The 21,110-nt window shown below is 51.6% G+C and overlaps 2 protein-coding genes across 3 annotated transcripts; one reads left to right on the top strand and one right to left on the bottom strand.

Moving 5' to 3' along the window:
- Window positions 1-244: 244 nt before the first annotated feature.
- On the bottom strand, window positions 245-8,041 carry Gtf2f1 (general transcription factor IIF subunit 1). Of its 2 annotated transcripts, XM_027952639.3 has the most exons (13): window positions 7,612-8,041; window positions 7,479-7,525; window positions 6,967-7,039; window positions 6,156-6,349; window positions 5,236-5,406; window positions 2,070-2,254; window positions 1,536-1,689; window positions 1,395-1,456; window positions 1,199-1,318; window positions 987-1,060; window positions 773-911; window positions 565-682; window positions 245-489 (listed from the first exon to the last, which is right to left on the bottom strand). In XM_027952639.3, exons 1-13 carry the CDS (start codon window positions 7,621-7,623, stop codon window positions 285-287), a joined length of 1,554 nt encoding a protein of 517 aa, XP_027808440.1. In that variant the 5' UTR covers window positions 7,624-8,041; the 3' UTR covers window positions 245-284. The 2 variants fall into 2 exon arrangements, with proteins under 2 accessions (XP_027808440.1, XP_027808442.1); XM_027952641.2 differs by lacking the exons at window positions 6,967-7,039; window positions 7,479-7,525; window positions 7,612-8,041 and adding an exon at window positions 7,094-7,189.
- Window positions 8,042-9,594: 1,553 nt separating this feature from the next.
- LOC114105781 (adenylate kinase isoenzyme 1) lies at window positions 9,595-20,761 on the top strand. Its single transcript, XM_071603516.1, has 4 exons — window positions 9,595-9,729; window positions 10,944-11,057; window positions 19,819-20,013; window positions 20,606-20,761. The coding sequence occupies exons 1-4, from the start codon at window positions 9,604-9,606 to the stop codon at window positions 20,672-20,674; spliced, it is 504 nt and encodes a 167-aa protein (XP_071459617.1). The 5' UTR covers window positions 9,595-9,603; the 3' UTR covers window positions 20,675-20,761.
- The last annotated feature ends 349 nt before the right edge of the window (window positions 20,762-21,110 follow it).

The raw sequence follows: 21,110 nt of genomic DNA, 5'->3' as shown, positions 1-21,110 counted from the left end.
CTAGGTCTTGGGCCAGGAGCCTGGCTGAAGGCAGAGGCCCTGAAGGCAGTCGAAGCCACAGCCGCTATGACTGGGCTGTCCCAGTGCACGTGCTGAGCTGCCAGGAGAGCCCTGTCTTCCAGGTGCCTATAAGGCAACAGGAGGTGGCACCAGAGAGTGACTGGGGAAGGATACTGCCCAGGCACTTCTGTGGTCGCTAATACAGGGGCGCAGGACTCGAGGACAACCAGGCAGCAGACGTGGGCAGGTCTGGAACAGACAGTTTTATTGGGCAGGGGTAGATCTCAGTCCTTGAGGGAGAAGTGCATCTTGTCATTGACCATCTTGCGCTCGGGGTTGAGCCGCTTCAGGATCTGGGCCAGCACGTTCACCGTCTGCTCACTGCTCAGCCCCGTCTTCTTGGTCTGAAACTTTTTCAGTAGGTCTTTAGTGGTCATGGGCTTCCGCGTCAGGTAGCGGCGCACGGCGTCCTCGGTCACCTGCACATCACTGAGGAACGGAGGGTCAGGGTCAGCGAGATCCTGCAGTGGCCCCTGCCCAGCCCCTGCGTCCTAACCAACTTACCCGCTGCAGGGCGTGGACTTTCCAGAGGGCGGCTGCGGGGTCGACTTTCCGGACAGGCTCTGGGGCGCGGCGTCCAGCCGTAACCGCTTGGCGGCTGGTGCCTCGCTGACTCTCTTCCCTGTGGGAGCAGGGTCAGGATGAGTCTTGGGGTGGAGGGTGGACCCTAGCCCAGGGACTCAGGAGCACACAGATCGGGCCAATAGCTCACCTTGCTCCAGTTTGTTGGCAGCTGCCCGCAGGGTGGAGGAGGTGCTGGTCCCCTCTGCACTGGGTGTGCCAGGGCGGCTGCTGCCCCGTGAACTGCCTCCCGACGGCTTCCGCTCCCTCTTGGGGGGTGTCTTCTTTTTCTGCAGAGGTTAGGGTGGGGGGTGTGAGCCTGCAAACAGACACCTGCCTGGCCCAGGCCCCAGACTGCTACTTACCGCCATGAACAGGGCTGAGGAGGCCTCACTGTCAATGTCACTCTCCTCCGAGCTGTCTGACTCATCACTGCTGTCTGCAGGAGCCAGCTTTGCAGAGTCAGGACCACAGCAAGACCCCCGCCCATCCTCACTTCCACCAGGGCAGGAGGCTCAGGGGGAGGGGTGGGGGGCAGGGCACCAGGGCCTGCGCGAGGCCGACAAGGGGAGCCCACCTTTCCTGCGCCTCTTCTCCTGCGGGGTGGGGGCCTTCTTCTCCTCCTCCTCCTCCTTGTCCTCCTCAGGAGGCTTCTCCTCCTCGCTCTCCTCGCTGCTCTCACTGTGCTCATCGACACCTGGCGAGGGGACGGGGTGAGCAGAGCAGGAGGGACCCTGCCTGCTGACTGCCCCCAGCACCTGGCCCCCGCCTACCTTTGGGCCCGTCCTCCTGCTGCGGCACCTTCGGTTTGCCCTCTGCCTCGTCCTGGGAGCTGCTGTAAGAGGCGGGCAGAGGGTGAGCGGGCGCCTCTGGAGGCCAGCCAGGGTCTCACCCCCGCCTCCCGCCTGCCTCACCTGGAGCCATCGGACATGTAGTCTACCTCCTGGCCCTCAAAGTCACCGTCATCACTGTCCTCAAAGGCCTCATCATCCGAGCCCTTCTTCTTCTTCTTCTTCCTGCCCGCCTTGGTCAGTGGCTTCTTCTTCTTGGCCTTGGGGGCTCTGCTGCCTGGGGGAGGGCAGAGGGGACTCAGGCCATGGACCACTGCGTCCTTCAGGTTCTACCATGTTCTGACGTCCTGGGAGTGGATGACTGGCCCCCCAGACCTGGCCAGTTCTTCCAGAAGGCGAGGGCAGATCTGCGAGCAGCGCTTACAGCAAGCAGCCCAGTCCAGAGCCGCCCGCAGCCCCAGGCTCACACACCACTGCCCCAAATCACCCAGAGCCAGGTGAGAGACGCCAGTCATTCAGCCCCAATGGAGGCCGTGCCTCGGCTCTCCAGCTCCTGCCTTCCAGTCATTTCCAGGACAACAACGACGACAAGCCTCTCTTGGTGACATCAGCCCATCAGCCCCCTCTCCATCTACAGTCAGCACGAGCGACACTTACCCTCCTCGCCGCTGGCGTCGCTGTCATCAGAGGACATCTCCAGGTCATCCTCCAGGTCGTGGATGCGCAGCTCGCTGGCCTTCCTGCGGCCCCGCTTCTCCTTCCCCTCCTCGTCCTCGTCCTGGTCCTGGTCCTTCAGCCGCCGCTGCTGCATGATGCTGAAGTGGTTCAGGACCTTATTCCTCCTGTGGGCCAAGTGAAGGCAAGGCAGGGTGACCAAGTGAAGGCAAGGCAGGGGCTCGGCATCTGCACCTCCGTGTGCAGGACCCAGGGGGTGACAGGAACCACAGACGCTGCCTTAGCAAGGGGCTCAGCCAGGGCCACAAGACACACTGGAATCCCATGAGGGAACTGGCTGCCCACCTCCCTCCACCTGAGGGCCTCAAGGTCTGGATGGTGCTAGAGTCTCTGCCCCCTGGGGCACAGGGCCATTCCCAGGCCACAGACTGGCCATCTCGTATTCATGTCACACTCCTCTTATCCTTTACAGGTACCTTTCTCTTTCTCTTAATGACAGGCATAGTGACATTTCCACTGGAACACCATTCCATGGATCATGGCAACCAATGACGGCCCTTCACTTAGTGAAGGGCTCAGGGGCTACATCCAACAGTGAGTGCAAAATTCACAGGCACTGTAGGAAGGAACGAAACCTGTCCCAACACGGTGAATGCCTTTAACACTACATAAGTGCACACTGAGAAATGGTGACGAGACATTTTATGTTTTAAACCACAATCTTCAGGTTTTCATAGTTATTAAAAAAGAGAGGGGGCGGGGGATGTAGCTCAGTGGTTAAGCGCCCCTGGGTTCAATTCCCAGTACCAAAAAAAAAAAGGAGAATAGCCCTGGTAGAGGTCAGATGAATCCAAGGACAACATGCTCGGGGAACATGGAAGACACCCTGGGCTGGGTGTGGCGCAGTGGCAGCGTACGTGCCTAGCATGTACAAGGCCCTGGGTTCTGTCCCTAGCATTGGAAAAAAAAAAAAGGAAAAAAACCAAAAAGCCAAATACGCAAGGATACACACTGCACGCTGTGGGACTCCACTCAGAGGGGCCCTGGGACCCTCAGATCCAGAGACTGAGAACATCATGGCCGGTGCCAGGCACTGGGGAGTTAGTGTTGGATGGGGTTCAGTTTGGGAAGATGGTAAAATTCTGTAGACGACTGGTGGTGACCATTGTTAAACAGTGTGACTGTCCTTAAAAACAAAACAAAACAGGCCGGGTGCAGTGGCACACACCTATAATGTCAGTGGCTTAGGAGGCTGAGGCAGGAGGATCGAGAGTTCAAAGCCAGCCTCAGCAAAAGTGAGGCACTAAGCAACTCAGTGAGACCCTGTCTCTAAATAAAATACAAAATAGGGCTGGGGATGTGGCTCAGTGGTCGAGTGTCCCTGAGTTCTATCCCCTGATCCCCGCCCCTGCCCCGCAAAAATAAATAAATAAATAAGATTGATGAGTGTGCTGACCAAATGTCCTGACTTCTGCTTCTAATGTGCCTGTCTGCACATCAGAAAAAGATGAGTAACACTCTACTGTCACATGTGTCTAAATAGAACAAATTTTAAACATAATAATTAAAAAAAAAAAAAGCTGAGTAAAAATAGGTGTCCCCAGTCCCTTGGCCTGAGGCCCTCAAGGCCCTCAAGAAACTATATAAACAAACTAGATGGCTGTCAGTAGATGAATGGATAAAGAAAATGTGGCATATATACACAACGGAATATTACTCAGCAATAAAAGAAAATAAAATCATGGCATTTACAGGTAAATGAATGGAGTTGGAGAATATAATGCTTAGTGAAGTTAGCCAATCCCAGAAAACCAAATGCCAAATGTTTTCTCTGATATAAGGAGGCTGATTCATAGGAGGCTGGGGTTGGGAGGGGGAGCATGGGAAGATTAAAGGAACGCTAGATAGGGCAAAGGGGACGGAGGGAAAGGGAGGGGGCAAGAGGGTAAAAAAGATGGTGGAATGAGACGGACGTCATTACCCTAAGTACATGTATGGAGACACGAATGGTGTGAATATACTTTATATACAACCAGAGATATGAAAAATTGTGCTCCATATGTGTAATATGAATCGTAATGCATTCTGCTGTCGTATATAACAATTTACAATTTAAAAAATGCCCTTGAACCTGCAGGGAGCCACAGTCAGGTCATGGCCTGGCCCATGAAACAGGTGCACAGGACCTGCCTGCGGCCTGCACGTGCCAGCACAGCTTGGCCTGCTGCTAGGGAAGCACAACAATGCTTGTTGGCTAAGCAGATTGAACTTGTGATCCAGAGATGGCACATCCCTCCTGCTTTGACTCATTAAAACAACAAACTTTTCTCCTGGAAGCTGTGAAAGCAGATTCTAAAGACAATATCACAAACAGAGAGGAAAGCAGAGAGCACCACAGGGGGTGCCTGCCCAGGGCCACAATAAAGCCTCAGGGGGTCAAGAAGCAGAGCAAGGCACAGACAGTAGCGGGCAGAGGATCCCAGGCCAGAGGCTAACCCAGGGGAGAAGGGGACTGGAGCTAAGCTAATCTTGGCCCAATGTGAAAATTTCAACTCAAGGAAATGACTAAACAAAGGTGGGGCCAGGAAGGGAGGATGTCTTTCAGCCCTTTGAGGGCTGTGATTCCTTGGGCCATTCCTGCCACTCTGTGACACACGCAGACAAGAGTTTTGCAGACATGCCCACAGCGCCTTCCTGCACCAAATGGATGCCCCAGGGCTGCAGTGACCCAGGAATGTCAGATCCTCAGCTAGGACTGCAAGGCCCATGTTCCCAGCTCTCCCCACAATCACTCTGCTCCAGCTTGTTTTGCCATGTCCTTGGCCCCACAACTGTACCTGTGCTGTCCCCATTTCCAAGGCCAGAAATGCCATGGCTGCATCAGGAGGCCCCTTTTGAGCCCCCTTGTAAAGGTCCCCTTGCAGTGGCACGTGAAAGAGACCCACCAAGGCAGCTAACCCGGCAGCTGCCAGCTGGCCCCACGCTGCTCTGCCACCTCCTGCACCAGGCTCACCAGCTCTCAAGGGTCCATATCTCCCTGAGAGCTCTATGTGGGCGGGTGGGCACTGCCTTGGTCCGCCGAGTGCCCAGACTCCAGCACAGCTTGGCCTGCTGCTAGGGAAGCACCTCCCGGCCCCTGCCAGCTCACCTCTCCCACTCCTCCTCAGCCTCCTCAGCAGTGAGCGTGCGGTGTCGAGCCAGTGGTGTGAAATTGTACCAGTTGTGCACAGGAAAGGCCTCGAAGGCTCCGTCAGGACACTGGGTGAAGATGTAGTAGGATGTGTTCTCCGTCACTCCTCCCTTCTTTATGCCCTTGAACCTGCAGGGAGCCACAGTCAGGTCATGGCCTGGCCCATGAAACAGGTGCACAGGACCTGCCTGCGGCCTGCACGTGCCTCCCTGTGTGCCTCCTCTGTAGCACCTGGGGAAAGCCCATGACAAGCCCTGGGCAAGCCCAGATGAACCCAGCTTCGATTTTCCCAGCTGGAGGGCAGGGACAGCGCTCCCTCTTAGTAGAGCAAGTTCAATATTGGGCTTATGCAACAATCACTTATGGCTCTGTCGCATGGGCTATGACCAGGAACTCAAGAAGCCAGACTGGAGCAGATCTGAAGTGGACACTCAACCCAGGCCACCATCTCCTTGAGCCCAAGCAACTGCCCATGGCCTCCACCCTTACTTGCTGTTATCCCAAATCCAGGCAATCTTGCTCTGAGTCCTTTCCCAGCCTATAACTATTCAAGGCTCCCCTGGGCACCAAGAACCCTGCACAACCCAGTTCTACCTGGAATGCCTGCGCCAACCTGCAACACCCTTCCTGCTCTGCCCCAGAATGCCCTTTCCAAAAGGTCATCACAAGAGACAAGTGCCACTGATGGCCCTCAGGGCTGCCACAGAAGCAGGCATAAGTACCAACTTGGTTCGTGTTCAAAAACAAAATAAGGGAGGAAGTGCAGGCACGGTTATCTCACATAGCTGGGGAACTGAGGTTCAGAGGAGGCACCCAACAAGTGCACAGTGTGTGGGGGGTGGTCCCTGGGTTGGCACACTTCCTCCGCTGCCACTTACTTTCTGCCTGATTTTCCATTGACACGTAGGAGCCAGGGCTGGTCCTCAGGCCGGAACTCCTTGAGGATGATGCCGTACTTTTTCCGACGAGCCTCTTCCCGAAGCTTGCGGTTGAACTCACTGCCTGCACCTGACTCAGGCATCTCCTCCTCCTGGTAAATCTTCTTGTTACTCAAGTCCCTCTCTAGCCGGGCCTGGAGGGGAAGGAAGAAAAGTCTCTCAGGGGCCCACCTTGGCTTGGGCCGTGCTCCTGTGAGGAACACCCCTAACTCTCACTACACTGTACTCCAGGTGCTCAAAGCCAACTTCCCTCTTAGCAAAAAGAGCACAGGATGCTAGCTAGCACTTGATGAATCTGGGTAAAGGGAATTTGGCACTTACAACAACAACAACTACTTATTAAATAGAACGATGATAATAATATACTACAACGAAAGTTGTAAGACTCTCTCAAAATACCTTGTACTTTCCTCTTTTCATTTAAAAGAGGCACTTTATGCCTTTGACATATCCAACTTTCCAGCATCACTGCTCTTGTGCTTTTGAGTTCTTAGTAAAAGAAGGGTTACTGGAACACAAGCACTGAGATATCAGATCAGTTGATCTGATAATGGAGACACCTACTAAGGCCTCCCAGGCTGGCCTTACACTTATGATTCTCCAGGCTTGGACTTGGCAGTAGCTGGAATTATAGATGTGTACCATTGCCTCTGGCACCTTAGTTACCATTACAGCTAAACAACCATAACCATCCTTGAGTCTAAGGTCAGATTCTCTAATCTTCCACCACTTCCCAGAACCAGAGACTTACCTGATTCCATGTAGCAAAATTGACTTTATCAGCTGCATTGAAAGCCATTATGTTATATTTTTTGGTTGTGTTCCTGGAGGAGGCAAAAAAGGCAGTGCTAATTCAATTAGTCATTCAGCAAACCCACCTTGTTCAGCTCTTTGTGCTGCACAGTGCTGAGAACATATGAAAGACTCCAAGGATCCCCACTTTGTCATGGAAGCTGGATCCATCTCCTCCCAATCTCAAAAAGATGAGGAATAACAAAGATTTGGGGGAACCCAAGATGTGGGGGATAACTGAGAACTTGGCCTAGTGAGGGAGCACAGGCAGGGAATGCTTCCTGGAGAAGGAAAATGCTGGAACTGAATTTTACAGGATGGAATCACAGTTGGTATGGAAGGACACTAGTGGCAGAGGGGACAGTATGTACAAAGATTTAACCAGTTTCAAACAGAACAAAGTAGCTGACTGGAAGCTCGCTAAGGTTTCGATTTTTTTTTTTTTCGGGGTGGGCAGGGCCAGGGACTTACTTGGGAACTCGAACAACATACTCGGTGACATTCGGAGCGCCGGGACCCTGCGGAGAGGAGGCAGGATGGTGAGTGAGGGGCCGCCAGCCAGGCCGCCGCCAGGACCCCCGAACCCTGCTTCATTCGTACTCACCAGGGCCGCCATGGTCAGTGGGTCGGGTCCAGTCCGATGTGGATTCTGTTCGTCTGGCGCGGGGCCCGCGTCCCTTAGTCTCGAGCAAGCCGCACTCTAGGTGTCAGGCTTCCGATTCCGAGAGAGGACAGCGAAGACTGCAAGCACTACGCCCCGCGGGCCCTGGGAAAAAAACACCCGGAAGTAACCCTCCCCACGTCATTTTGCGCACGCGCCGCAGCCCGGCCGGAAGCGGAAGTCCGCTGCTGACCGACGGCACCATCCTCCAGGGTTGTGGGTAGTCAAAACTATCGTTTGTGTTTTCCCCTCCCCATCCCATCTCAGACTCAACACACCCAGGCCCACTGTGAGACAAATAAGCCGCTTTCGGTGGCAGACATGCTTGTGTACGACGCGGATAATTTAACCACGACGTGTGGAAACGCCTTCCTCCGTAATGTCACAGCCAGGGGCCGCGGGGCACCCTGGGTAAGCTGGGAGGAAACGTCTCGCGTGTCCCGGGTGCTTCGCGCATGCGCCGCCGCGCTCCGGAAATGGGGGCCAGGAGGCCGCGTCACCATAGCAACCAAGGCTCGCCTGGTCGGTCAGGCAGCAGCCAGGCTCTGCTTGGGACTGTTGAGGGCTCATTTCCAACCCCCTGCCCCGGTGTGTAAGGGGAATCTCCAGCATCCGGCAAAGTAATCGGGGGCAGGGAGGGCCTTGTGACGTAGAGCAGAGCCCAGAGGGGTCAGCGAGTGGGTGGGGATGGGGTGCGACAACCCCAAGGGATGCTGGCAGGATGGGTTTGTACAAGTCCAAGCTGCCCCAGATGGCCAGGCCGTTGAGGCCCCAGGAGAAGGGTAATATCGCGGGGGTAGCTGGGTTACTGGGGCGGGGGGGAAGGAGACTAGAGGGCAGAAGAGAGGTGCAGGTTCCCCGCCATCCCGTGTGTACACCCCTCCCAGTCACGGCAGTAACAAAGCTGCACATCTTCCCAGTCATTCACTCACTGAGCCATTTCGGAAATAGTGTGCCTTCTGAGTTCTGGGCCCTCAAGGTTAAACCAGTTCTTTGTCTCCTTGGAGATTACAATGTAGCAGAAGAGACAGACTCAGAAAAATGGAATCTACACCCGAGGAGGCAACAGGGGAAGCACTGTGAGGCTCTGATGGCAGAGGGAAAAGGGGTAATTTCAACTGGGCACTGAGGGATGCATAGGAGTTGGCTAAGCAAAGGGGTAGGGAAGCAAGACACAAAAATGAACCATAAACCACTGACTGGACATTCATTTATTCCCCATCCACTACTAGATGCCAGGAACCATGACAATTGGTGGGAACATAGGGATGGGTGAGACAAACGGCCCTTGCCCTCCTGGAGTACAGAGGCTGGCTAGGGACACAAAACCAAGTACATGACAGGGAAAGACATGACTGGGTTTCTAAGACAGAGAAGTCTCTTTAGACAGGCATCAGGGAAGACCTGATGATTACGCTATGACCAGAGGAAATTGAGATAGGCAGAGATTTTCCTGGTGGAGGGAACAGCAAGGAGAAATGAATTTGGCAAGTTCAGGAACAAATACAAGGACACTAGGCACATAGCATGGCACGAGTCTGAAGGCATAGGTGAATTCCTGCCCCTCTCTGAGCCTCAGTTTCCTCAATTGTAAAAACGGAACGCTTCCCCAAGATGCCGTGCACCCAGGGCCTTGCCTGTGTAGGCCCAGATCCTCACTCCTGCATGGCTGCACAGCACTCCTAGATGAACCACTGGGAACAGACATGTGCCCCCAAGGCTCCCCTATGCCAAAAGAGGCTATGCCCCGAGATCTGTGTCATCCAAAGGCACACACTAGCTTGAGGACACAAGCCCATCGGTGCCAGCTGGTCCCTGCAGGCACTCACCATGTTGCTCCTCCTCCTCCTGGGCACCACAGACATCCTCAAGTCTTCCTTGATCATCTTTGTGGTGGGTGGCCCAGGCTGTGGCAAAGAGACACAGTGCAAGAACATGGCCACTAAGTATGGCTTCTGCCATGTGGGGCTGGGTCAGCTGCTGCGGCAGGAAGCCCAGAAAAGCACCCATCGGGGCCGACAGATCCGTGACATGATGCTGCAGGGACTTCTGGTACCCTCGGTGAGAGCTCATGGGAAGAGGAGGTGGGGGTGGACATCAGGGCAAACTCTGGGAAGGCTGTGGCTCCTGCCTGGGCCACTGGTTTGCTATGCTGAGCCTCCTATCTGGGAAATGGGGAGACTACATCAACAACTGTGTCAAGGCCTGGGGTACAGCTCAGTGGTAGAGAGTGCTGAGCATGTACAAGACCCTGGGCTCGCTCCCCAGCAGCACCCCCAAAAATGTCATGGTGAGTAGGGAAGAGATCATTCCTATAAAGTGCTGGGAAGTGTGCCTGGTACCTAAGAATCATTTAATAAAATCAGCTGTGACAGCAGACTCCACATCTATAGTTTCCAACAACTGTGGATCAAAAATATTCAGGAAGAAGTTGCTGAAGATAAGTAGGCCTTTTTTTCGTGTCAGCGTTCTCTAAACAACACGGTCTTACCAGCTGTTCTCTCAGTCTTCACCTGGTGTGTCTAGACATGACCTCAGGTCTACAGTAGGCTGTGCTTGAGCTCTGTGCAAATGCTATACCATTTTGCACAAGGGGCTGGGGCATTCTTGGGTTTTGGTGTCTGTGGAGGCCCTGGAACCAATTCCCTTTGTGTACTAAAGGACCACAATGTTTATTCTCTTTGTAACCCCGTGTCACTGGCCTCTTTTGAAAGTGTGTCATAAACTGTAAAAGAAAGGTAATCCTGGCACCTACCTTATAGCATCATAGTAAAGATTAAATGGCAGCCTACCCCTGGCAGACACTCACCCAGCACATGGTTGACGTGCCCAGTTCTCAGACCCCGTTCCTCTGGGCTGGGGGTGTGGCTCAGTGGTACAGCACCTGCCTGGCGTGTGCGAGGCCCTGCGTCAAGTCCTATTACAGCAAAAAGTAAAAAGGAAAGAATGAAAACTGTTTCCCCAGGGATCAGAGCTGACTTGGAATTCAGGGTATAAGACCCTCTCTCAAAAAAGCAAAAGCAAAACAAAGAAAACCCTAGCAATTTAGTTCTGGGGGTGTGGCTCGGTGGCAGAGCACTTGCCTAGCATATGCAAGGCCCTGGGTTCCATTTCCAGCACAGGGCTGGGGGCATTGGTGGAGGAGGAAAGTAAGAAAAGAAAACCCAGGGCAGTGTGGAACATTGTGTTCCCCATCCTCACCTAAAGTCCCAACTAAGGAATGACCATTGTAGAGACTGGGGCCCAAGCACTGACTTCTCCCACTTTCTTCCCAGGGCCTCATCCTAGACATGATCAGCAAGAATATGTTGTCCCACCCAGAGAGCCGGGGCTTCCTCATTGATGGCTTTCCCCGGGAACTGAAGCAGGCCAAGGAGTTTGAGCGCATCGTGAGTGTCCCCCCACGGTGTGTGTGTGTGTGTGTGTGTGTGTGTGTGTATGGGTAAGACTGTCCCTTCCCACCTCAGGTGAGGCTGTACTGGATACAGATTGGAGGGGATGAACCTGGGTGAGGAACTGGTGAGCTCTTTGAGTGAAGAGAGGCAGTCACTGCAGTATCTTGCTGCCCTGCCCCTGGTACTTGGGGGGTAAACTGTCTGCCTCATGAGGTGTGGTGGGTTTAGCTCCCAGACAGTCCATAAAGAAGGAGTAGGGTCTGTACTCCTCCTGGTGGGCTTTGCATTTGGGGAGGGTTAAACTGGGTCCTTGGGACTGGGACTGCCTGGGCTTCCACCCTGCCTCCAGCACCTAAACTGTGTGACCCTGGACAAGCCCTGGATCCCTTGTGAAAAGTCAGAATAATAATGGTGTGAGCACGTGGAACGTTCCAGAAGATGAATTCATCCACACAGAGTGTTGAGAATAGCGCTGGGCTCTGCAGAAGCTCAGAAAGCGTTCACACTGCTGTTGCCATGGGGACGTGCAGGCCCCCGAGTTGCCAAGTCAGTCAATTTTCCAGAGAAGCTGGTGTGGAAGCTCCCCCATTTTTAAGTGTTGGGCCTGGATTCCCAAAAAAACAAAATGGGTAAGGCTGTGCAGTCCGGATGGCCCACGGTGGACCACGGGGCTCGAGGCTTGGGTGTCGCAGCTTCTGTCCTGAGGCTCTGCACACTTGTGGGATACATGTAGTTCGCATTGTCACAGGACACCTGCTTTAGACTTGGTGCTGGGTGGGGGCTGAGGCAGACCAAGAAATTAATCAGCTGGGCCTTTGCCCTCCGTGAGCTCTTGGGTCCAGGAAAGAAAGGGAGCCATTAATAGCCTGTCACTTCATCACAGTGAGCCCAACATAACCACTGCCGTGGAGGTGTGAACAAAGGGCACGGCCCCACCCACCCATGGGGACAGCTGACCCAGCCTCCGGTGACCTTTGATTCCATCAAAGTGCCAGGATTTCTTTGAAGGGGTTTAAGTGGAATTTCACAAATCCCAGAAATGCCTAGAGACCGCCAGCCTGCCACGGGTTTCTCTTTCCAGCTTATTCATTTGTAAACACTATTGAAACGATCTCTCCATGCCACAGGCCACCTGATCTGGGTCCATACAGGTCCTTTGGTAAGATCCAAGTTGACATGTAAAACTAACCAGAAGAAATTCACTCCGACGTGCCCAGCATGGGTCACTCACTCTCCATGTCCTCTCTTAAGGGGGGCTACCACCTGCGCCCACCAAACTCAGCTCTCCCAGACGCCCTTCCCTGCTGACCAGGACCACAGAGCTCACTGTTGTGCAGCACCCTGTGCGGCTGCGCGGTGTCTCTGCGTCTGCGCACGGGCATCTGAAGGTCAGGGGCCACACCTGTCCTGTGAAGTCGGGATGCCCAGCCCCAGGGCAGCGTGCTTCCTGGTACTACTTGGGTCGGAGGTTGAACTAATAGTTGAACACATGACAGTTCAGCCACCCCTTGGCATCCACATTGGTTCCAGGACTCGTTGAAAAGGCCAAAAATGGAAAGATGCTCAAGACCCTTATTAAAGGGCGGAGTGTGTGCAGAGCCTGAGCACACTCTTCTGTAGGCGCTTACATTTGTTTCATTTTGGGGGGTGCCAGGGATGGAACCCGTGGCTCCATGCCTTCTAGGCAAGTGCTCTAGCCTGAGATACACCCCTAGTCCCCTTCTGTGGACTGTAAACATCTGCAGGGAACTTACCAACACCTAGTACCGTGTCTGGGCACTGTCAGTGGTTGTCGCATTGTGTCGTTTGGTTGAACGGCAGAAACAGATACAGAGGGCTGAGCGTGACACCGTTTTTAGGTACCCCTATGGCCAGTGACGTTAATTTTCCAAGGATCCAAGTAATGATACCACTTCCTTAAAAAACAAAAGTGCCAAAGGAAGGAGGCGGCCTGTGTGTCGGACAGCGGCGCTGGCAGCGAGCAGGTTCGGAAGCACCACCCACGCCACCCGTGGAAGCCTGGGAGAGACTTGACATACCCCGGTCACAGTCGCTGTCCTCACCAGAGAGCGAGAATCTGTCACCTCTGTGTTCCCACTGCTCCCTGAGTGGGAAGCCAGCAGAGAAGCCTTTCGAGTGTCTGTGATGACAATGTGAAACGCACAGAAGTGGGACGTAGAGATGAGCCCTCATGCCAGGTGGAGCCCCTGTCACAGAGTGGCCGCTGGTTCTCTGTGTGTCCAGCCCTCTTGCCAGGGGGCATGTGTCTTCCCGCTCCCATGTCACACAACCCCTCTGAAACCATCAACATTAATGCCTCCGTACTGCCCGATGTCACACTTCTCTTAAATGCCTCTTAAAGTGGCTTGGTCAGCCTGGGGAGCCTTGCAGCTGTGTCTCCTCAGGGCCTCTCCCAGCCCACCAGGGTCTGTCCCCCACACTGTGTCCTTCGTCTTCCCTGTACCTGAAGGTCAGCCACAGCTTTATTGAATCCAAGTTGAGTATCTTTTTTCCATCCACGAATATCTTACTTAGCATATATTTCTCCAAGGGGGAGACTTGTAAAATCAGAGTGCTCCTGCCATCACAGCTCATTCTCCACTCTTCAGGCTGATGGTCGATGTTCAGATTTCTGAGAGTGTTGAACAGTCTGTTTCTGTTGGCGTCTTGCTGTGATGGGGTCATGTGACGCAGGCTGCTGCAGTTGGCTGTGCGGGTCCTGCGTAGCTTTTCTTCTCAGGTTCTCTTTTATCTTGGTGTTTTTTTTTTCGTTGCAATTTGTTGAAGAAACCAGGTGTTCAGTTCACTGTAGTGTCACATGGTATGTGTCTTGCTGGTGCAAAGCACGTGTTGATTGTAATGTTTGTTGGTGCTGGTGAACCCATGGCCTCACGGTGCTAGGCATGCGCTTGACCACGGAGCCGTCCCTGCAAGCTGGGTTTTGTGAACACGTGCCTCTCTGTATGTTTCTTATGAATTGGGACTCAGAGTCACTTTGTCCCATCTATTAGGATATTGTCTGAGATGGTTGTTGTTTTCTTAAATGTGTCAGGCCCTCAGTGTTCTCTGGGGCCCTGTGGTGGTCCTGAGAAAGGGGGAAGAACAGCGTTGTGGGTGGGTTGGCATGCATGTGACCCTGGGGTCCATCCCAGCAGCCAGACCAAAGCCAATCCAGAACAACAGCAATGGAAAAACAAACAGACCCAAACCCAGGCTCATGTGGGCTGGCACAGGTCCTTTTCTGCTGTGTTCTGGCGGTGGTGGGGCATTCTGTCTGTCTCCGCGCAGTCCGGCTCTGCAGCGCTTGCCGGCCAGGCCGTGGAGGAGCCTGTGATCAGCACAGCATTGCTCTGCAACGTGTCAGGAGGCTCCTGGATGCCTGATGGCCCCTTCTTAGGAAGGAGTCTGTTGGGAGCTGAATTTTGTCTCTCAGCAGGGAGTGGGGGCCACCTGTCATCCAGTGGCTTGGTGAGGCTGAGCAGGGGGACTGCAGGTTCAAGGCCAGCGTGGGTAATTTAGTGAGACCCAGTCTCAAAATAAAAATATAATAAGGGCTGGGGGTGTAGCTCAGTAGTAGAGACCCTCTGGGTTCAATTCCTAGCACCGAAAAAGAGAAAGACCTGGGGCTGGGGTGGGGCTCAGTGATAGAGCGCTCATCTACCAAGTATGAGGTCCTAGTTCCATCCCAAGCATGTCCGTGTGCGCACACACACACAAACAATAAATGAAATAAATAAAAGTAAAAATTCTAAGCCCTAAGACCTCGGAATGTGTCTTCTGTATTTGGAAATAGGGTCTTTGACAGGCTCATTAGTGAGGGCCTAATCCATTACCAGGACAGTCCCTATGAGAAGGACACAGAAGGACAACCGTGTGGGAACACAGGGAGAAGACGACCTCTAGAAGTCACAGAGAGGACCCGGGAGAAAGCAGCCCTGCAGACACTGTGACCTTGGACTTCCAGCCTCCAGAACTGTGGGAGCCTCAGGTTCTCTTGTCTGTGTCATTAGATCCCCCTTGCTACTTTGTCAAGACAGCGCTGGAAACCCAGGAGGGGTCACGTAGTTACTGTTGCAAAACGCCCATCTGGTCTCATCTGTTGCTAAGCTGAATTATTTATTTAATTAAATGTTGCTAAATGCTAAGTTTTCCCTTCTGGCCAGTTTCCCCATATTTCCGTATTGGAATTCTTCCCTAATGAAGAACGTTTCCTTCCTCAACTACTTTTTGGTTATCCTGAAACCATGCTCCTAGGAGAAAGCCGGGATAGATGCCTGACACTAGGCCTGCCACGGCAGACAGGACTCGGGTCCAAGCCCTGCCCCCATGCGGCATAGGACCCCTTGTCCTGTTGCCCTCCACCCTGCTTTCTCGCTCACGGTGAACTCCGGGCTCTTCATGCACAGTTGGCCCTCCTATCTGTGGGTCCCTCATCCATGGATTCAAGCAGCTGCAGATGGAAGGCATTCATTTTAAACATCGCCTCTTGCTGGGTGTGATGGCACTCGAGACTGAGGTAGAGGACCACGCTCCAGGCAGCCTGGGCAACTCAGTGAGGCTTTGTCTCAACGTGAAAAATAGAAAGGGCTGGGGGGTGTGGCTGTGCCTGGGCCCCTGGGTTCAGTCCCCGGAACTGGGGAAATGTGGCTTCTGTGCTGAAAACATGCAGACTGTCTTGTCGGGGTTCCCTAAACACCAGCCTAGCGTCTCTGACAGTGTTGACATCGTGGTATGTGTCCTAAGTCAGCTGGAGACGATTAAAACCTATGGGAGGACGTGTAGGCTCTGCGCAATACTGTGCCAGTTTATGTAAGGGATTTGAGCTTCTTCGATTTTGGTATCTGCTGGGTTCCTGGAATCAATCCCCCATAGATACCAAGGGACAACTGTCCCTATTAAATGTGTCTGTCAGCTGCAGTTATCTTTCTTTTCTATCTTTATTTATTTATTTATAATTTATTTGTGCAGTTATCTTTCTGATGCTAGGTTGATCACATGTTTGGCCTAGAGGAGCCCCTTCCCACTGACACTGGCGACCTCTTCCTGTTGAACGTTGCTTTGCTTTCTGGCACAGGACTCTGAAACACACAGGACTCTTTGGCGCAGGACTCCCTGACACTCTTCCTGCCCAATCCCCAGTAGTCCACTCCTCAGGAGGCCCTTTTTAAGTGGTGCACAGTTTGAGTGCAGAGAGCACCTGTTGCTGCTGGTTGTTTCCAGCCAACAGCAGACAGAGCAAAGAAACTTGTACTTTCTTTTTGTTTTATGGAGCTGGGAATGAACCCATGGTCTTCTTGAACTCAGGGTCTTCTGGTGCTAACCAAGTCCTCTGCCACTGAGCCGTTCCTCAGGTCAGAACATGTGCTTTTGAAAAGAAAAATATAAGTCCACACTGATCTTGACAGTTCACATGTAACATTTACAGTGCTTTTATTTCTCTCTTCCCTTTCACTAAAAATTCTGGTTGCTAATACTATCAGTGTACTCTCGTTTGCATTATTTCATGAGATACAAAATAGCTTCAAAACAACATGTCATTATTAACTACTAAAGTTGGTGCAGTGGTGCACACCTGTCATCCCAGCAACTTGGGAGGCTGAGGCAGGAGGATTGCAAGCCTCAGCAACTTAGTGAGACCTGTCTCAAAATAAAAAGTAAAGCTAAGTCTGGGGATACATAGGTCAGTGGTAAAGTGCCCCTGGATTCAGTCCCCGGTACCACCAATTTTTTTTTTCCCTAAGAATAAAACTACTGAAGCTTTCTTTACTTTTCCTTATAATATATCCCCCTACGTACGTACAATAAAAATACCAGATCACTTGAAAAAATGATTTTCTCTGTGTGTAATTGTGTGATGAAATTGAGACACAATTGGGCTCATTTGTTTCAGTTTGGCTTTTTATAGTTAGGGACTGCTTTTTTTAGTTTTAGATTTTTATCCTTTACTTATTGATGGAACTGGGGATCAGAATTAAGGCCTTGTGCATGCTAAATATTTATTTTATTTTACTGATTTGTTTTCTGTGTGCATGCTAGTATGAGCTCTACTACTGAGCTGTTCCTAAAATCTAATTTTTGAACTGAGAAATCATTTCATGCTTCCAAAACAGAGCCACATAAAGACACTCCTGAGAGACCTGCCCTCCTCCCATAGGCCACCCTTTTCAGCAGCTCTTGGGTTCTTGTGGCACTTGGAAATAAAGTAGGGGTGTGTGTGTCCCTCCACATCGTTCTGTGTATACTTCCCTTTCCCCCGATTCCCCACTTCCAGTGTTTCCTCATCTCCAAGATGGCATGTCAGTGTCAGGAGATCTTCTTATGAACTTGTAGTGGTCCATTGTGTGGCTGGGCCAGCATGTGTCCAGTTAGTCTCCTGTGGCCTTCCATTGTTTCCATCTTTTGCCTCCAAAACCATGCCACCATATTTTGAACGTCACTTTCTAATTTCACTACTATCTTTGAAACGGACTCTTGCTGGAAACTGTCAAGCGGCTCTTCATTTTACATTGGTATCAGCAATTTGTCAGAGTGCCTGTGTCCTCACAGCCACACCAACAAAAGATGCTGCCAGAATCTTGGATTTTTGTCAACCTGCTTAACTGAGAAATGATATTTCAGTGCAGATTTATCTGGTGTTTATCTAAGTTTAAGTATCTTTCCAAAGTTTAAAGGCCACTTCTTTGAATTCCCTCTGTACATTTTATTTTTCTTCAAATAATTGTTGCCATTTTTCTTGTTGATTTTTTTTTTGTGTGTGTATGTGTGTGCCAGGGATTGACTCAAAAGTGTTTAACTATTGAGGCACATCCCCAGCACTTTTAGAGATTTTTTTGGAGGGGGGACAGGTCCTAAGTTGCTGAGGCTGACTTTGAATTTGTGATACTCCTGCCTCAGCCTCTGGAGCCACTGAGATTATAGGCATGTGCATCAGCTTCCTGTTGACTCTCAGGAGGTCTTTGTGTATCAGTGGTGCTAGTTCTTTGTGATATGGCTTGCAGATATTTTTTCTCAATTTGTCAGTTATCTTTTAACGTGTGTGTGTAATTTATTTTTTTGTGAAGCGAGTTGTATTTCCTCACTCCTTCTCTCCCTCCTCATCTCGCCTTGTCCCGATCCTTCTCACTTGTTGCCAGGCTGGTCACCCAGCCCAGCTCCTGGATTCAGGTTATCCCCTGCTTCAGCCTCCCAAGTGCCAAGCCTACTCTGGCTAATGCACCTTGTTTTCAAATGTTCATCACATTTATCAATCTTTACCATTATTGTTCCTGGATTTTGACTGTAATTTACTTCGCTCTCAGGTTATAAGGTGATTTTTCCATGTTGTTTTTTTCTAGTTCTCATATGGTTTTATTTCTCTCATTTACCATTTATTTGTTGAGGCGATTTCCGACAGTGAGGGAAGGAGCTGATTTCAGCTTCTTCTGAGTTGCTAACCAGTTATCCCAACATCATTTATTTAAAAGTCCATCTCTTTTCCACTGACTTAGGATATCATCCTAGCCATATGCCAAGTTGCTATATTCACTTGGATCTATTTCTGTTCTTTGTTTTGTTCCAGGGGTCTATTTATTTATCTGGTTGTGTGCTGCTGTTAGAGAGGCTTTATGACGTTTTAATGTCTAGGAGGGTTCGAGGGTTCAATACCCCTCCCCTACTTCCACCACCTATTATTTCTTTTCTCTTCCAAGCATCTCCTGGCCATTTCTGCTGGTTTCTTCTTGTACATGAATGTGAAAATCAACTTGTTCTTATCACATTTAAATTATCAACTAATTTAGGAAGACTTGGCTCCTTTATAACATAGGGGCAACTCTTTGTATCTGCCAGTTTCACATCCATGGGTCCCGCCACTGTGGAGTCAACCAACCACTGATCACAAATATTAAAAAATAAATAAATAAATTGTATCTGGGCCGGGTGCAGTGGCACACACCTATAATCCCAGTGGGTCAGCATTTACATTGCATTAGATATTACAAGTCATTTGGAAATGATTTTAAACTCTGCCGGGGTGGCCAGGCACTTGGCACCTGCTTATAATCGAGTAACTCAAAAGGTTGAGGCAGGAGGATGCAAGTTCAAGGCCAGCCTCAGCAACTTTGCAAGACCTGGTTTCAAAAAATAAAAAGGGTGGGGCAAGGCGTAGCTCAATGGGAGAGTGCCCTTGAGTTCAATCCCAGTATAACACACACACAAAGTCTACAGGAGAATGTATGTAGATTCTAGGCAAATAATGATGCCATTTTATGAGAGAGACTTGGGTATCCAAGATTCTGATACCTGTGGGGAGTCTTGGAATCAGTCCCCTGGTGATATTGAAGGACAACTGCAAGTGTTCATAGACAGTCAGGAAATGATATATGTGCTGATATGGAGTCATCTTTACTGAGTGAAGTCATGGGTAAATCATGTTTTTACCACTTGCATAAAAAAGGAGGAAAAGAATACCAGAGCCATAGTTGTTTGTACTATACACTCTAAGGTCATTCTAGCAGGAGAGCCAAGAGTAGATGTCCTCACTGCCTCCAGGGAGGGTGGATCTGGGTAGGTAGGATGGCAAGACCCAGTCTCTCATGTGCCTTGTGTGGCTCAGGAGCTCTGTGAACGTAATTGACGCAGCTCTCCGAAAAATAAGTACCCAGAACTTGAATTAAGTAAGAGACTAGGGAGGCCTGATATTTACCACACTCCTGGTCTCTGGGAGAACTGGTGCCCAAGGCCCCTTCCTCATCCAGTCCCCTTGGTTGGTGCCTAGGTGGGTCGGGCTCCCGACATTGTCATCGCGTTTGACTGTTCCATGCAGACCATGGTCCAGCGGGTGCTGCACCGGGGCCAGGTGGAGCGCAGGGCAGAAGACTGTGAAGTGGTCATGTTCCGTCACCTGGCAACCTATTACACCTTGTGCGAGCCTGTCTTGACCTTCTACCAACAGAAGAAACTGCTGCGAAATGTAGGTAACTCCCCACTGGTCAGTCACACTTCTTAGGAGTGAGTCCAGTTTGACCAGTTCAGTGTGGCACTGGGGCTGGCCTTGGTTACCCAACATCCACCCTGGATCTTTCCTCCATTGAGCACAGGCTGTGTGGGGCACATAAATGTGTAATAGGCTCCAAAATATTGTGAAAAACCCCAGTGCCATTCCCTTGCATGCCCGGGGTCCCAGTTTACATGACCCACCTGGCTCCTGTACTTTTCACTGTAAGGAAGATGCAAGGACTCTGACCATGTATGTCCTTGTCCCTGTCAGAAGCCTGAGAAATATCACCTTCCCCCACCAGCCAAGGCTCAAGTTCAGCACCTCAAGGTCCACCTTTAGCTGGAATGGGATGGACAGAGGGCCATTCTTGCATCACTTGTCCTCCTGGACTGGGCCAAGGGACAGAATTTCCCACCCCGTCTCATTCCTCTCTTGCTTTGTTGCTCGGCCTTGGGGTAGCTAGCACGTGGGCCTGCAAATCTGCTGGTGTCCCATAATCTGAGGGTGGGGGGCAGTGTCCCTGCTGTAGGGCTTACATCTGACCCTTGGGCTCCCCCTTTTCTAGATATCGGCAGAAGAAGCTCCAGAGAACATTTTTGCCAAGTGTTGCTCTGTCATTGAAAGTCTGTGGTGAGCCAGGAGGGGCTGGGGGCTTGGGCTTGCCCCCATCCCAGAGCCTGTACAGGACTCAAGAGGGGTGTGGCGCCTGAGACATCTACCAGGGACCCAGGTAGCCATGCCCTGAGCAAATCCTCCCCCCCAGGTCCTTTCAGTGGGGGTAGGTAGGTACCCATCATATCTGGTCAAGGGTGAGCTCCTGCTTGGTGTGGTCAGCCTGGCCAGTGGACCCAGGCCATTACATTTTGATTATGAAACCTGATTTGTGTATGTTAGTATTCAACCATAACCTCAGACCTGCCAGCTGTCCGCCTTGGGCCAGATAGGTTGAGTGGTTCCTGGTGCCCTCTGCCATCCAGGTGCCTCAGTGAGCAGTGGCACAAGCCAGAACTCCACCCCAGGCTCTGTCAGAACAGATCAAAGCCAGGCCCAGGACAAGCTGGGCCACTCCT

This window comes from Marmota flaviventris, chromosome 1 (assembly GCF_047511675.1).
Source record: "Marmota flaviventris isolate mMarFla1 chromosome 1, mMarFla1.hap1, whole genome shotgun sequence".
NCBI classification, from domain to species: Eukaryota; Metazoa; Chordata; class Mammalia; order Rodentia; family Sciuridae; genus Marmota; species Marmota flaviventris.
This window is presented reverse-complemented; position numbering and strand designations above follow the sequence as displayed.

Bases quoted from the DNA above. Each gene is read 5' to 3' on its own strand.
- LOC114105781 (XM_071603516.1), top strand. From the start codon at position 9,604: ATGGCCACTAAGTATGGCTTCTGCCATGTGGGGCTGGGTCAGCTGCTG. The intron at 11,058-19,818 runs GTGAGTGTCCCC...GTTGGTGCCTAG, and splicing joins CCAAGGAGTTTGAGCGCATC to GTGGGTCGGGCTCCCGACAT. The intron at 20,014-20,605 runs GTAGGTAACTCC...CCCCTTTTCTAG, and splicing joins AGAAGAAACTGCTGCGAAAT to ATATCGGCAGAAGAAGCTCC.
- Gtf2f1 (XM_027952639.3), bottom strand. The intron at 912-986 runs GTAAGTAGCAGT...TAACCTCTGCAG, and splicing joins CCTCAGCCCTGTTCATGGCG to AAAAAGAAGACACCCCCCAA. The intron at 683-772 runs GTGAGCTATTGG...CTGCTCCCACAG, and splicing joins TGCCAACAAACTGGAGCAAG to GGAAGAGAGTCAGCGAGGCA.